This window comes from Eurytemora carolleeae, unplaced genomic scaffold (assembly GCF_000591075.1).
Source record: "Eurytemora carolleeae unplaced genomic scaffold, Eaff_2.0 scaffold344, whole genome shotgun sequence".
NCBI lineage: Eukaryota > Metazoa > Arthropoda > Copepoda > Calanoida > Temoridae > Eurytemora > Eurytemora carolleeae.
In genome coordinates, this window is record NW_019396248.1 from 32404 (window position 1) to 48909 (window position 16506).

The following is a 16506-nucleotide window of genomic DNA, read 5'->3' on the forward strand; positions in this document are numbered from 1 at the left end:
GAGACCTGTTTAATGAATATATATATGTTTAGCTTGTATCTAATATGCTGGGTGTATTACTCTGGTTTGCTGGGTTGTTTTATCTACTAGAGAATACAGGAGACTGGTATCATGAATATGCAAATGCCCGAGAGCCAGGCAATCTCAGGTAAAATCTAATTTAAAGGGACTGAGTACTTAATATCTAAAGGGACTGAGTACTATGTTTTTATTTTTAAGTCCTAGTAAGATTCCTTAATTGTTATAATCAAGCGCATTGTCCTCCATACATTGTCAGAATAAGGCCTGATGATGTAATCGATCTATCGACAATACTGGACACAGTTGGATCTTTCTTTCAGAGATATGCGAGGTTTACTTAGTCCTTCTATTTGCAGGGATTCTTTTATTCATTTCGTCCCAATCCAACTAATCATTGTGATATAGAACCTGAAAACTCTGAAATAGGAATAAGACTTCTCTAAACTAAAGTTATGCCTTTATATATATTCCAAAGGACATGAGATGATAATGAGACATTGCATTTTTACAGTGTCCCACAAAATCATTACAGTTGATAAAGAGATTTAATAAATTACTAGTAAGATCACTTGCTTTGTAACAACATCGAAGACACTTAAGTAATGCTTTAATGTCGTCTTCTTGATCCAAAGTTTTCTGATTCTCACTTTTTTCACTTATTCAGCAAATTGGTGATATTTATGCTTACAGTGATACATCAAATACTGGTTGGTGATTGCTATATATCCTATATATCATACATATATTTGATACTGGGTTGGTGTATACTACTTGGTGATAACTATATATCCCGTATATGTATATATTTAGATACTGGGATACTGTATACTACTTGGTGATAACTATATATCATATACATATATATTTTTAGATACTGGGATACTGTATACTGGTTGGTTATAACTGCATCGACTATTGGCTATGGAGATTACTACCCTGTAACTGATTTAGGAAAAATAACAATGGTGTTATACCTCTCAGGTCAGCATTTTTTTGGCACAATGTTTTTGTTATCGTCAAAAATACGTTCTTCAAAAATAAATTTCAAAAAAATAAAAAACATCTGCGAAAAGCAACTTATCCAAATCCTGCGTTAAATATTATGAGAAGTGAAAAAGCAAAAATAAGGCAGGAAGTGTCCAATACTGGCAGGTTTAAAAATAAGGCAGGAAGTTTCCAAAACTGGCAGGTTTAAAAATAAGGTAGGAAGTATCCAATACTGACAGGTTTAAAAATAAGGCAGGAAGTGTCCAATACTGGCAGGTTTAAAAATAAGGCAGGAAGTGTCCAATACTGGCAGGTTTAAAAATAAGGCAGGAAGTGTCCAATACTGGCAGGTTTTAAAATAAGGCAGGAAGTGTCCAGTACTGGCAGGCTTAAAAATAAGGCAGGAAGTGTCCAAAACTGGCAGGTTTAAAAATGCTTAATTTGAACTCATTACCGTCATACATTTTCTTCTTTGGGTGTGTTTTAATATTATAATGTATTTTTTTCCTTTTAGTTTCCATCATTATCTTTATAGTTTTTATCAAGAGCACGAGCACGGTACATAAATTACTTTTCTAGCAAAACCACCAAAATTGAAGCAAAAAGCACTTTTGTTTTTAAATATTTAAACCCCTTGATCTAATCTTGAAACTGTTCCAGAAACAAAATCTGATCTATATTTAATTATATTTGGCTGGTTTGTCTGTTTGTTTGTTGTATCCAGTAAACACTAACTTTCATGACCCTAGGGAAGGTTTATGTCCAAAAAAAATCTCGATTTTAGACATGCATCAATGTATACTGAAAAATCTGCGAAAATTTCACAATTTCGAAGAAAAAATGGATACTTAAAAGACACATTTCAACGCTAAAATTGTTACAGGAAAAGGGTCGCAAAGCGCCCTGAATAAAGTCATACTTGTTTTAAGAATGCATATTTGTTATTTGTTTCCGTATTGTGGTTTTTAAGTGTTATAAAATAAAACAACGATAAATATAATGGATACAAAGATAATAATTTACGCAAAAATTCCATCTCATCAGGAAATAATTTATTTTGTATATGTATATAAAGTAGTAATCTCTGTTTGTTTGTTTGTGTGGTCGATCATAACTCATGAACCTCTAAACCCTATCCCTGTTGGGGTACTTGAAAACAAGTATACACTGGGGGGGGGGCGTCAATTCGATCCCCCCTTCTAAATTCCATGTTTGATGTCCAAATATGACAAATGATGCATAATTGAAAGCTCTTATGTGCAAATTTCTTTTGACAGGTTGTTTGTAAGCAAATAATTTGCAAAAATTTCTTTACAAAACTTGTGCAATCCGTTTCCTTATGTTGTAGCCGTATGTTTTCCAAAAATTAAAAATACCAAAACCTGAAAATTGAAAGTGGGTCAAAACGAAGATTTAGTTTGTTACAGGAAAAGAGGGGTCAGGCAGTTAGTATAAAAGCCCGGTTTTAAACCTAAAGGGAGGGCTATAGGTATTTAGGAAAAGTCAGAAAAATTTCAACAGTCTCAGATCAATACTTTTTAGTTATGTAAAAAAAACTACATGGAGGGGATCAAATTCACACCCNAGAACTACTGGAATGTTCTTAGCTTGGTTTAAAAGGTGTAAGTTAAATAGGTTGACTCTTATAAAGGTTTGTTTCCAAAGGAATTGAGTCGAACTTTGCTACAAACATAAATTTTCCAACCTCTATATCTTGGGAACCTGATGATGGTGTTAAACTTTGATATTTCAAACTTGGAACTCCTTGATTCAACAGAATCCATATTTTGAGATATCTGAGGTCATGGTCTACGATATTAGGCTGCAAAGATATAGTGATTAGAAAATCAGAGTTTGTGGCAAAGATTTAAATCCTTCCGACACAAAATCTTATAATAAAACTAACCATGAACATTTCTTTTTAGGTGCAATTGCCTCCTTTGCTAGTAATCTACCTGAGATAGCGGAATTGGTTGGAAACCAACCTAAATATGCTGGAGCATTCGAGGTATTCACTATATACTTGTATACACTGTACTGCAAATAGATTATCAAGTACAATAGGTGACAACAGAGAAATGGATCAATTATACACGACGTCACAAGTGTCAAATTTAACAAAGAAAACGAAATTTTCTCAAATTATTTGACATGTTTTTCAAGATTAAATAAAAAAGTGTAAAAACAGAAAATAAATAAGGCATAAAATTGCACCTTTTTCACTGAAAGATAAACTCTTTATTCTAAAATTATCACAATTAGTAATAATTTTGTCGGACACAATACTGAGTTGACACTTTTGATGCAAGAATACAGCTGTGAGAGTGCACAAACACTACTTTGCCATCTATTGTACTCAACAATCTATTTGCACTGTACTGCATGTTTGTTCACTTAATAACAATTTTATAGAAAGATTATTTTGAAAAACAAATTTTATCCTTTTTTGTGTCGGGAGACCATAGAGGGGGGGGGTCACCCCCATCTAAATATTAGACTGCATGATGTTTGTATTTCAGTACATAGAATTAAAACTAACTACTGTATAAGATTAAAGTATCACCTCCCCCCCCCCACCCCACCCCCAAGGAACCAGTTTTGAAACCAGACGTCAGAGTAAATAGAAAAATAAAAGTTTCTAAAAAAAAATTCAAATTATTTTTTAAAGTTTAGATAATAATTTTCTCCACAAAAATTAAAACTCTCTTTATTTCTCATTTTACATTTACGAAATTATGAGTTTTCCTAATCCTGAACTATAAGAAGAGAACAAGTTTGAAAAACTTTCAAAACTTTTATAAAAATTAGATTGAAATTTAGTTTTTAAGGAAATTTGTTTTTTGTTTTCAGCAGGGAGCACTTGTTAAACCTTTTTAAATCCAACATTATCGTGCTTTCTCAAAGGGACTTAATTAATCTCATATTTCAAGAGGGGCAGATCTGATTCAAAATTGCACCCTTAAAACCTTCGACTAGTCAATATTGAGAAAAGCTTGAAAAGTGTTAATTCTCAAGATTTCCTCAATATTGTTTCTGAAGCAAGACATGTGCAATTCACTTTTACAGAAAACACAAATAAAATATAGACAGTTTTCAAAATCAAAAACATTGATATTTAATTCCTACTTAATTAGACAAAACTTTCAGGGGTACCATATTAAAAATATTCAAAAGACGGTATTGAATGTAAAACCCTAATATATTGTGTACAATTTCACAAAGCTTTTTAAAAATACCCAGAGAAGGGGACATGTCAGTTTAAAATGNGGGTTTATTCTGTCCTTGTTGTTTTTTTTATTAATTTTTATAATGTTTTGTGAATATTTTTAAGTTTATATTTTATAAGAAAATAACAATTAATAACTCACACAACACATTATCATATTTTTTATTTTCAGCAGGTAACGTTCATCCTTTCATCATAACATATCAGATACGTATCTGGGAAATTCAGTTTTTAATTTGCTTTCTGCAAAAAAATAATGCTTTGATATTTTTGAAGGGGAGGAGGGGGGGGGGTCCGTTCATTACAAAAAAGAAAATTCATAAATGTTAATGTAAGAGTATATTATCCCAGCGTACTAAAAGAAAGTTTTCTTCGAAATTTCCCCCCCAAAAAATTAGACATTTTTGCTTTCACAATCATCTATATATCTAATTTTAAACAGCTGGGAACTTTTAAATAAATGGATTAATTTTTTTTTTTTTTGCAAGAACTCCGAAAGTCTAAGTCTAAGGAAAAGTCTAAGGAAAAAATGTGGTTTACATTTTTGAACTCAATGAGCATCTCTGTAAATAACAGTTTTCCTATTAACTTCCTGACAAAATAGGTTTTCCAACCTAATATAATACTCATTTAAAGCGCTCAACTCCATTGCATTTAAAAGTTTTCAGCTAAGAGTAACGATTTATGATTTAATTCATGAATTCAATATTTGAAGTTTTGAGAAGAAATGGAGTCATTGTGGGATTTTTTTAATCTCCAAAACATGTTTCCATTAAAAACCCCCATTTTCTCAAGTTAACATATTTGCATATTTGCATACTTTAAATATTGAAAAGGAAAAACGCAATTCATGATTTAAAATTTTGTTTAAAAGATAAAGAGATAAATATTTATCGAATTTGATAAGGGACTTGTGCCTTTTTCCCACTTTTGAATTGTTGCTAAAAATGATGTTATGGGTGCGAATATTGGTTAGAGAGACAATTGTGTGTAATCTCAACTGATCCTCCATTAAAGTTGCAGAGATGGCATTTTTAATTAGCATTGGTACTTTTTTAAATATGATCATTGAAAGCAAAGAAATAGTACTTCTCTTGCAAACAATTGTTTGAAATCTGACAAAGCAGTTTAAAAAAATACTGAAATGAAATAAAAAATGTTTTTGTTGACTTTCGGTTTCTCAATAGGTTAGTTTTTAAATATGAACAACTTGCATACAAAGTTTTTAGCAATTGCAACGTTTCTGCGGATAAATCCTAGATCAGTCATAAACAAAGTTTGAATTGAAGTTACGTTAATTTTGTTTTGAATTTTTTAGCCATACTAACTATTTTTAATACTTGGTTTTTCTAAAATGGCATTGACATTTGATTCCCCTCCCCCCCTTCCCAATAGCACCCAAAAAGGGGATCCCCTGTATCCTAACAAATAAAATTTTTTCTTCTAGATGAACAACCAGCGGCAGTTTATCGTTGTCTGTGGGAATATCAACTACGACAGTGTTAAAAATTTTCTAAAAGATTTTTTTCATCCAGCCAGGTAGACTTTCTTTTACATGGTGTCCTACCAAGCATGAGAGACTATTTTTAAATTTAAATTCAATAGCTTTTTAATGACACGAAAGGAACACTAAAACATAAAGTAACTTTATACATAAACATAAACATAAACATAAACATAAACATAAACATAAACATAAACATAAACATAAACATAAACATAAACATAAACATAAACATAATCATAAACATAAACATAAACATAAACATAAACATAAATATAAACATAAACATAAACATAAACATAAACATGAACATGAACATGAACATGAACATGAACATGAACATAAACATAAACATAAATATAAACATATAAACATAAACGTAAACATAAACATAAACATAAACATAAACATGAACATGAACATGAACATAAATATAAACATATAAACATAAACATAAACATAAACAGCTTAAATAAGCAAAAATATTGCAGAACATTGTTGAATTATTAAAATCTGACCAAATACGTCAAGGGCACTTTATTTGGGAATCAAACTAGTGGTTTGTTGAATCAAAAACTTAAAAAATTCGTAAAAATATGGCATTTGTGTAGGATCATTCATAAGGGGTTTGATTAATAGAAACCATATACTTTCTTTAATAATTTCGTTATATCAAAGCATCCATAGCTCTCATTTTAATAAATGAAAACAGCAGACACATTCTTAACAATATCTAAAAATGCTGAAATTAAAGTTCAATTTGCTTTAACCTGTACTGACTTATTTCTACATTTTTAATAATTTATTTTAAATTAAATTTTACAATATTTTTAAATACTTATATGGAATCAGATGAAAATTTTTAGATATTTTTATATTTCTTCTTCTTTTTCTTATTGTTCATCTTTCATATATCTTTCAATCATATATCGGCTAGTTTAAAAAAAGGATGTTCTTGAAAATTGGCCATTTTTACAAGGAGGACTATTTTTTAAAATTATCTTGTTTTTCGTAAGTAATCTTTTCCTTTCAATTTTCTCTAATAGTTTTGGAATTATGTAAGTCGATTTGTTACGTCAAACTAAAGTAAATTATACGAAAGATCTAGTATCTAACTTTACATAGTTGTGATTAAAGTAAAATCACTATCTGATTTTACATAGTTGTGATTAAAGTAAAATCACTATCTGATTTTACATAGTTGTGATTAAAGTAAAATCAATATCTGATTTTACATAGTTGTGATTGAAGTAAAATTTAATATCTAACTTTACGTAGTAGTGATTAAAGTTAAATCTAATATCTAACTGATTTTACATAGTTGTGATTGAAGTAAAATTTAATATCTAACTTTACGTAGTAGTGATTAAAGTTAAATCTAATATCTAACTTTACATAGTTGTGATTAAAGTTAAATTTAATATCTAACTTTACATAGTTGTGATTAAGGTAAAATCAATATCTGATTTTACATAGTTGTGATTAAAGTAAAATCTAATATCTAACTTTACATAGATGTGATTAAAGTAAAATCTAGAAAAGCTACGAGGTCATTAAGTTGGGCCAGTAATATCTCATAAATTTGACCTTCTTCATCTGACTCGTCTAGTGCGATCTATCAATAATAGTATATTTTATGAAGGGAGGATGTAAACTGTGAAATAGTATTCTTGAACAAGAATGAACCGGATCTGGAATTTGAGGGACTTCTTAAAAGGGAGAAAACCAGGGTAACATATTTCCAGGTAAACTACAGCATATTGTCAGCCATTTTGTTTATCCAATATTTCCCGCAATTTCTAGTCAATTTCCCGCATTTCCAAACAAAAATATGAATTTAATCGCCCATAATTTTTTTATATTTAAAATTGTATTAATCAAGTTGACAACCGCACATTCTACATTAACAATTCCATCTGAAGAAGAATGTTTTAGCAAAATATATTTTGATTTTTAAATAGGTAATTATCAACATTTTGGTTAAATCAACACAATATGTTTTCTAATCATTTAAATGTTTCACCGTTTACGTGATATTAAAAGATTTCTTCTTAGTTAATTTAACATTGTGTTCCGCTCTATTTCTATCCGACATTTCTTATCTAACTGAATACATTTAATATTCATTGAATACTCGGTTTGAGATACCCATAGAGTTCCAATATCATGGAGGAGGGGGGGGGGGTGAATGAAAACAGAATTAAATTGCAAATTAAATTGAATATTGGAGTACAGGGTTGAAATGTAGTAATTTTATTGAAAAAGAATAAAATTTTACACAAAGAAGAAAACAGGCCTAATCAAAGATTGTTGTTTCCCATGTGACCTGCAGCATGTTAAGTATTCTAATATTTGTATTCAGGGTACAATGTTGAACCCATATGACCTGCAACATGTCAAGTATTCTAATATTTGTATTCAGGGAACAATGTTGAACCCATATGACCTGCAACATGTCAAGTATTCTAATATTTGTATTCAGGGAACTATGTTGAACCCATATAACCTGCAACATGTCAAGTATTCTAATATTTGTATTCATGGAACTTTGTTGAACCCATATGACTTGCAACATGTCAAGTATTCTAATATTTGTATTCAGGGAACAATGTTTAACCCATATGACCTGCAACATGTCAAGTATTCTAATATTTGTATTCAAGGAACAATGTTGAACCCATATGACCTGCAACATGTCAAGTATTCTAATATTTGTATTTAGGGAACTATGTTAAGCCCATATGACCTGCAACATGTCAAGTATTCTAATATTTGTATTCAGGGAACCTGCAGCATGTTAAGTATTCTAATATTTGTATTCAGGGAACAATGTTGAACCCATATGACCTGCAACATGTCAAGTATTCTAATATTTGTATTCAGGGAACTATGTTGAACCCCTATGACCTGCAACGTGTTGCTGTTGACCGCGCTTCTGCGGTTCTTGTTTTATGTAATAAATTCTCACCCGATCCAAGTAAGCAATGAACTATTCATGATCATAATATTATAAAGACCCATTTAATTTGATTGATAGAATTTGAAACTACTGGTATAATTATATGGCAACATCAAATTTATTTATTTCACATTGTATCTATATAATTTATACATAAACTGAACCTCTTAATCAATTTATTTATTTCACATTATATCTATATAATATATACATAAACTAAATCTCTTTAACAATTTGCCACAATTTTGATTGTTGTACTATACGTGACAGAGCTCTTTGGGCCTTCCCAGCTTGGTTTAAAATTCCAAGCTTTGAAGGTTCACTTTCATAGGCAAAAACTAGTTTACAAGCAAAACAGGGTTCCCAAGTTAAAACAATATATTGTATAATTTAAACAATTGTGGAAATTTTCAACATGACAGGTTAATATTAAAATGAGCAATAAATTCTAATTTCATATTTCATGTTTACTTAGTTAATTTCAAATTAAACCCAGCCCACAGAAAAAATGTATAAAAATTTTATTAATAATTCAATTTATCGACCTAAATTTTCATGTCAATTTATAAACTCTGTAAAATGTTTTTGAAAAATTCCCAATACAAATATTATATATTAATATTGAATTCAACCGAATTATCTAAACTTTCCTAATTAAAACTTTACAAGTTCATAATTTTGATTTTGTAATTTGGTTCTTCAGAAAATTATTTTGAGAAATAATTCGGTTCACTTTTTTATTATATGAAGTGGCTTTTCTTGGCTTAATATTAGACCTTTCAAAGAAAATAGAAAGTCGTTCATTTATTATATTTAGTAAAATTGACGCTTTTTTAAGAATGAACAGTGAACATTATAAGTTATAAAAATAACCATTATAATTATTAGATCAAGTAAAAATAGTGTAAGCATGGAGAGAGGCTTATCTTTAAATAAAGAGTTATAGTCAACTATAGCAGTGGGTCGGATGATAAGTTGCCTCGTGTATAATATATTGGGATATGTATACGTTCAAGAATGTAATGCAAGGAAAGTTAATTGCTGTTGCGTATTCTCTGCGTACATATTAAAACCAGTTCTCTTTGGGCGGAATTTGTAAACAAGAATATGCATCAGTGTTCGTTTAGTGTCCGTGGAAGGTAAAAGCATTAAATTTTGATAATTTTGATAATTCACATAATAGTTTCCTATGACCAGAATATTTCATTGATTTTGTTATGTGGAAGATGGATCCCATGTCAGGCTTCGACATCCGTCTTGTGTTTACATTACCGCCCAGAGACAGTACACAAAACTTGTGCAATTCGTTTCCTTATGTCAAAGGCTTTCCAAAAAGCTAAATTTAATCAAAATCTGACAAGTGAAAGTGGGTCAAAACAAAGATTTAGTTTGTTACAGGCAAAGGCAGTCATTCAGGCAGTTAGTATTAAAGCCTGGTTTTAGGCCTAAAGGGAGGGCTTTGGGTATGTAAGAAAAGTCAGAAAATTTCAACAGCCTCAATACTGTTTGAGTTATGTAAAAAAAACTACAGGGTCAAATTGACCCCCCCCCAGCAGGAATAGGGTTAACGCATGGAAAACCAAGCCACCGTTGACACCAAAGTTCTATTTGAATTCAAGCCAATTGGCTTGCCCCACGGAAAACGAGAAAATAGGCCGAAATAGGGATAGAAGTTATGACGAACTGAAACGAGGAGGTTCAAACCATCAAACCGCCTCAGAGAGTCTGTATAAAAGCTCCAGCTTTCTTTAACTCATTAGTATCAAAAATTATTTGTTCTTTTTTATAATGTAAATATATTTTTCCTTTACTCTGTAGACTTATTCACATCAGTTTCAGGCCCTCCATTTTCTTTTTTTTGAACACTTTTAAATGGTAACAATAGGTTCTATTTTTATCAGTTTAAATCAGTCAAGTAATTTTTCCAAAATTAGAAAATTAATTTTAGGAAAACAAACAGTCGTCGTATAACTTAATACAAACAAAAAGCTACTTTTTATTTTAATTTTTAAAAGCGTTTAAACTGCAGAAATACAAATATTCTAACAAATGTCTTTCAGAAGCTTCTCAATAAGTTCACATTGTAAACTTGTAATTTGAAAAATTCTTGTTCGAGAATAATTATAAAATGACGCCTTATTGTATTGATATAATTGCTGACCATTGTAAGAAAGAATGTTACCGCCGGAATTGTGTAGCAAGTTTTAGAATATAATTTTAATGTTCTTTATTAATGAATATCAATGCTATTTTCAGCTTGGGAAGACGCAGCTAATATTATGCGGGTGATATCTTTGAAGAATTATTGTGAAAATACCCGGGTCATAATACAGCTTCTGCATTATTCAAGCAAGGTAATAAAGTAATATTATCATACCCGGGTTATAATACAGCTTCTACATTATTCAATCAATGTAATAAAGTAAAATTATCATACCCGGGTTATAATGCTGCTTCTACATTATTCAAGCAAGGTAATAAAGTAATATTATCATACCCGGGTTATAATGCAGCTTCTACATATTCAAGCAAGCTAATAAAGTAAAATTATCATACCCGGGTTATAATACATTATCTACATAATTCAAGCAAGGTAATAAAGTAATATTATCATACCCGGGTTATAATACAGTTTTTACATTATTCAAGCAGGGTAATAAAATAATATCATCATACCCGGGTTATAATACATCTTCTACATTATTCAAGCAAGGTAATAAAGTAATATTATCATACCCGGGTTATAATACATCTTCTACATTATTCAAGCAAGGTAATAAAGTAATATTATCATACCCGGGTTATAATACATCTTCTACATTATTCAAGCAAGGTAATAAAGTAATATTATCATACCCGGGTTATAATACATCTTCTACATTATTCAAGCAAGGTAATCAAATAATATTATTATACCCGGGTTATAATACAGCTTCTACATTATTCAAGTACCCCAGCAGAGATAGGGTTAAAGGAACTGAGTTCTTTCAAGAAACTCTTGTTTTTAAACTTTTATATCTGTGCAAACCCGATGTTGTAGACCTTTGATATTTCGAACTATGAATTCTGTTGGATCAAATAGTCTAAGTTTGAAATATCAAAGGTCTACTTCATCGAGTTGTAAAGATTTTGGAATTAGACAAGTTAAGTTTGTAGCAAAAACTCAGTTCCTTAATAGATTTCTTCGTAGATTATACAATTTTCACATTTCAGATTGAAATATATTTTTTTTAACTACGTATATATAAAGTCATTTTGAAATCAACAAAATAAATATTACACCATGTGTACAGTGTACATCAGAAGAGTACCCAAACCCTTTTCAAATTAACAACACATCCCTTTAGAATTATAAACTCTTGAAAGTACAAATTGTTAAGAATTCTTCTGTATAAATTTCTGGTTAAAAAGAAATCTTAAATATATTTATTTATTCATGTTATTCATACAATGTAGAACTATATCTAGTTGAGGTCTGAATGAATCTTCTTGAAATTTTATAATTTATACAATGGATATAAGGAAGACAAAAGGGATAACATATTTTTCAAACGAACTTTCTTCAAGTGCTTACTAACTCAAAATTTTTACCACCAATTCAAAGTTTAACCAAAAAAAATTCTTCAAAATTTTGAGATTTAGTTTGAAATTAAATTTTCGATTACCCTGTCACAAATAGTGTTTCTCTGTTATGATTTAAAACGCCTAATACTAAAATGCTTAAGCTTCACAACTTTTTCAATTTCATAGTTAGTTTTGAACAGATATTGAAAAATACGACTGGTCGGTGTTTAATAAAAATCAAAAGTAGTTAAAAACTTTTTTATTGATTAATTGCAACAGATATAAAATCTATTTATTTGAAAAGCTTTTAAAAAAATGGATGTTATAACCTGTGTCACATGTCAACATTCTCCGACCATACGCGTACGTTTAAAACTTGTAACAACCTACTTTCTGTGCAACCACAATCAACAACTTCTTAATTATTTCAATGTCATAAAAAACTGAGTTGAGAAATTACTTTCTTACTTTCACAAGTCTTTGCTTAACAGTCAACAACGCACATTGATTCAAAGGTTGCAAGCTCTAATGCAAAAATTATGAAAATTAATATTTCCAAATAGATTTATTGAAAGAATTAAGACAAAACCTTTTTCTCGAATGATTTATAAACTAATTAATTGATAAAAGATCTGTTAAAAACATTAATTATTTAACACATGATATATAAGAAGTAAAAATCAATGGATTGATTGATTGTTACAATATAAGTATATAAAATTGATTTATCAATGGATTGATTGATTTATAAAGATTTATGCAATAATGATTAATTATTTAATTAATTAGTCAATTATTTAATTGATCGATAAATAATTTAATTGATTAATTAATTAGGCGTTCTTGTTAAATATCCCTGGTTGGGATTGGAGGCGAGATGATCAAGCAGTTTGCTTGAACGAAGTCAAATTTGGCCTTCTTGCACAGGTATAAAGATATATAGATGAACAGATAGATATAGATAGTTAGATAATGTAATACGGCTGCCCGTGAATGATACATAACAGAAACTAATAACTGAATAAGATTACTTATTTTCGATGATAATAGTTAATTTTTATTTCTAGACCTGTTCCTATACAACTGATTATTAATACTTTTTTCGTCGTCATTGTTGAAAAAAATTTTAAAAACGGATTCTCAAAATCAACCCTTAAAGGGAGTGTTCGCGAAAAATGAAAGGGGGTATAAGCTTAATGCGATAAAAAAGCGCTTTCGATCGCTTCTTATCTTACTTCTATCTGTTGCGTCTGTAAGGAGAAAATTGTTAAAAACGACTAATACCGAAGAACGTAGTATCCTTACAAATTCAGAAAGATGCTACATACGACTTAGTCCGTAAAAAATCTATTTAATTTCAAACAAATCATTCAGATATTACACCCTATGGTCATCGATTATCTTTCGCCAAATTTGTATATAGTTGATTTTTCATAATATGTTTTGATTTTAATTTTTAAAATAACATTTAGCTTCCAACTTGTTTTCGAACATTCCTGGAAAATATGAAAATGTCGTCTTCATTTCCAAAAATCCTCGAAACAGGAATAAATGTTTTTATAAGTAACTCTCAGATCATAACAATTAAAACATATTATATATAAATAAAGATAATCGATAACTATAGGTTGTAATATCTGAATGATTTGTTTGAAATTAAATTGATTTTTTACAGTCTAAGTTGTATGTTGCAATTTTCTGAATTTGTATGGGCGCCATGTTATTCGGTATGAGACGTCTTCAACAATTTTATCCTTATAGACGCAACAGATAGAAGTAAGATTAGAAGCGATCAAAAGCACTTTTTTATCGCATTAAGCCTATACCCCCTTTCATTTTTCGCGAACACTCCCTTTAAAAAAGAACAATCTATGAGGATATCAAAGATTGATTTTCCACAGAACTGCATTCTCAGTTTAACTAACATTCATTGCCGGTCAGTCCCTTTAAATATCGTCTTCTTATTCCACTATTTTATGGATCTAACTGTACCTAGTAGAGATAATGAAGTTAGAGACAGTAACTGATCTGTTACAATTAGATAAAGTATTCTCCATCAAACCATTACAACAACTTTTTCAAACATATCAAGAACAAAACATTAGAGAAAACTTTAAATTCAGCTTGAAATAAAATCTAATTGAAAAACAATTGTATAACATGAAGTCAACACTTGTACGTTGGATATTCATTGGTGGTAATATCCTGCAGGAATAAATATCCAGTGGTGGTAATATCCTGCAGAATAAATATCCAGTGGTGGTAATATCCTGCAGGAATAAATATCCAGTGGTGGTAATATCCTGCAGGAATAAGTATCCAGTGGTGGTAATATCCTGCAGGAATAAATATCCAGTGGTGGTAATATCCTGCAGGAATAAATATCCAGTGGTGGTAATATCCTTATCCAGTGGTGGTAATATCCTGCAGGAATAAATATCCAGTGGTGGTAATATCCTGCAGGAGTAACTTGAATTAGAGAATTAAGCTTTAATCCTCAATTTTAAAAGTCCCAAACTGAATATCGAGGTCAAGTGTTTAAGATTAACGATAGTTCGTAAAAAGTTCTGATCTCTGTAGTCTGTACACCGTAAAAATGTATGTAAAAATGTATCTTAACTTTTCTATCAAAACTCAAAGTATAATTTTTAAAGATCTCCTTTACAATTATTCTGAACAGCACTATTTCAAAAAACCTGAGTTTAAATGCAATTTCCTTGTGTTAGTCTTTAAAAAAATGCTTAATTTTAGAAAACATGTTGCATAAAAAATATTTGAAAAAGAAAAAAAAAATTGTTGTTAAGCTGGATAAAAGAAGATAACTTATTTTTTGATCCATATATCTTGACAGCCCAATGTCGTAGACGTTAGATATTTAAAACTATAAATGCTATTAAATAATAAAGTCTAAATTGGTAATATAAAAAAGTTACACTATCAGGTTGCAAATATATAGAGATCAGATGGAAAGTGAAATTTGGCTTTGGTTGTGGTACAGAATCTTGCCTGATTTTGAAGTAAGTTTTTGTTTAGTCCTGTCTAGCCCCAGGATTCTTTACTCTGGCTTCAAATATTATCATGACGACCGGACATCTCAGAGCACAACCGGAAATGGCCAGGTACTGTTATTGCGTATGTACACCCTAATGTACAGTACAGTTGTATATCTAGAGAAAAAATCTAATTTAAGGAAAAAAGGTGAGTTATGAATAAAATTTTTGAAACAAAACAAAAAAGGTATCTTATTCTTCTTTTATTCAACATTTATAATTTTTGACATTGATTAACTAATTATATAAAATATTAATGCTGTGCTTTAAAAAAAAGGAGAAACATCTTTCCAATTACTTTATCTCCCCAGTTATACCTTAAACATTAAAGTAAGAGTCTAATCAATCCAATCCCTCCCCCCACATCCTTTTATATTAAAAAAATTAATCGGGATAGAGTTAAGTCAAGAAGTTTTAAAGTTAAAATTAAGAATGTAAAAAAATTGAATGCAGGGGCGCCAAAAGACCCCCCCCCCTTTGCTTTAAGAGGTTCACTAAATATTGTGCGGTTTTCCGTTATTTCACATTGTTTTGATAAAAAGAAATCTATTTTACCAAATATCTCCAAACAATTTTGTAAATTGTGGCTATCTATCTATCTCTCTATCTATCTTTATATCTATCTATCTATCTATCTATCTATCTATCTATCTATCTATCTATATATCTATCTATCTATCTATCTATCTATCTATCTATCTATCTATCTATCTATCTATCTAAGAACCTCATCAAATAAAACAATAAGAGGAAAATAACACTATTAAAGAACAATGTCCAGTGAACACAATATCATTGTGGTGGAAGTTTTAACAATTGTTCATACTTGTTCATAAACGTAAACGTAATTACAGAATACTTAAAGGACTGTAAAGAAAACGTAATTACAGAATACTTAAAGGACTGTAAAGTAAACGTAATTACAGAATACTTAAAGGACTTTAGAGTAAACATAATCACAGAATACTTAAAGGACTGTAAAGTAAACGTAATTACAGAATACTTAAAGGGTTGTAGAATAAACGTAATTACAGAATACTTAAAGGACTGTAAAGTAAACGTAATTACAGAATACTTAAAGGATTGTAAAGTAAATGTAATTACAGAATACTTAAAGGACTGTAGAGTAAACGTAGTTACAGAATACTTAAAGGATTGTAAAGTAAATGTAATTACAGAATACTTAAAGGACTGT

General features: G+C 29.8%; 1 protein-coding gene across 1 annotated transcript in view; it reads left to right on the plus strand.

Moving 5' to 3' along the window:
* The first annotated feature begins 12 nt into the window (after positions 1-12).
* The window catches only part of LOC111699332 (calcium-activated potassium channel slowpoke), a 42737-nt gene continuing 26243 nt past the window's right edge, over positions 13-16506 (plus strand). The window contains exons 1-10 of the mRNA XM_023469978.1: positions 13-148; positions 893-1002; positions 2934-3016; positions 4407-4409; positions 5682-5773; positions 7381-7483; positions 8622-8715; positions 10954-11051; positions 13099-13188; positions 15295-15393. Of these exons, the coding sequence (XP_023325746.1) occupies positions 45-148; positions 893-1002; positions 2934-3016; positions 4407-4409; positions 5682-5773; positions 7381-7483; positions 8622-8715; positions 10954-11051; positions 13099-13188; positions 15295-15393 (876 nt within the window). The 5' untranslated portion in view covers positions 13-44. The remainder of the gene's footprint in view (positions 149-892; positions 1003-2933; positions 3017-4406; positions 4410-5681; positions 5774-7380; positions 7484-8621; positions 8716-10953; positions 11052-13098; positions 13189-15294; positions 15394-16506) is intronic.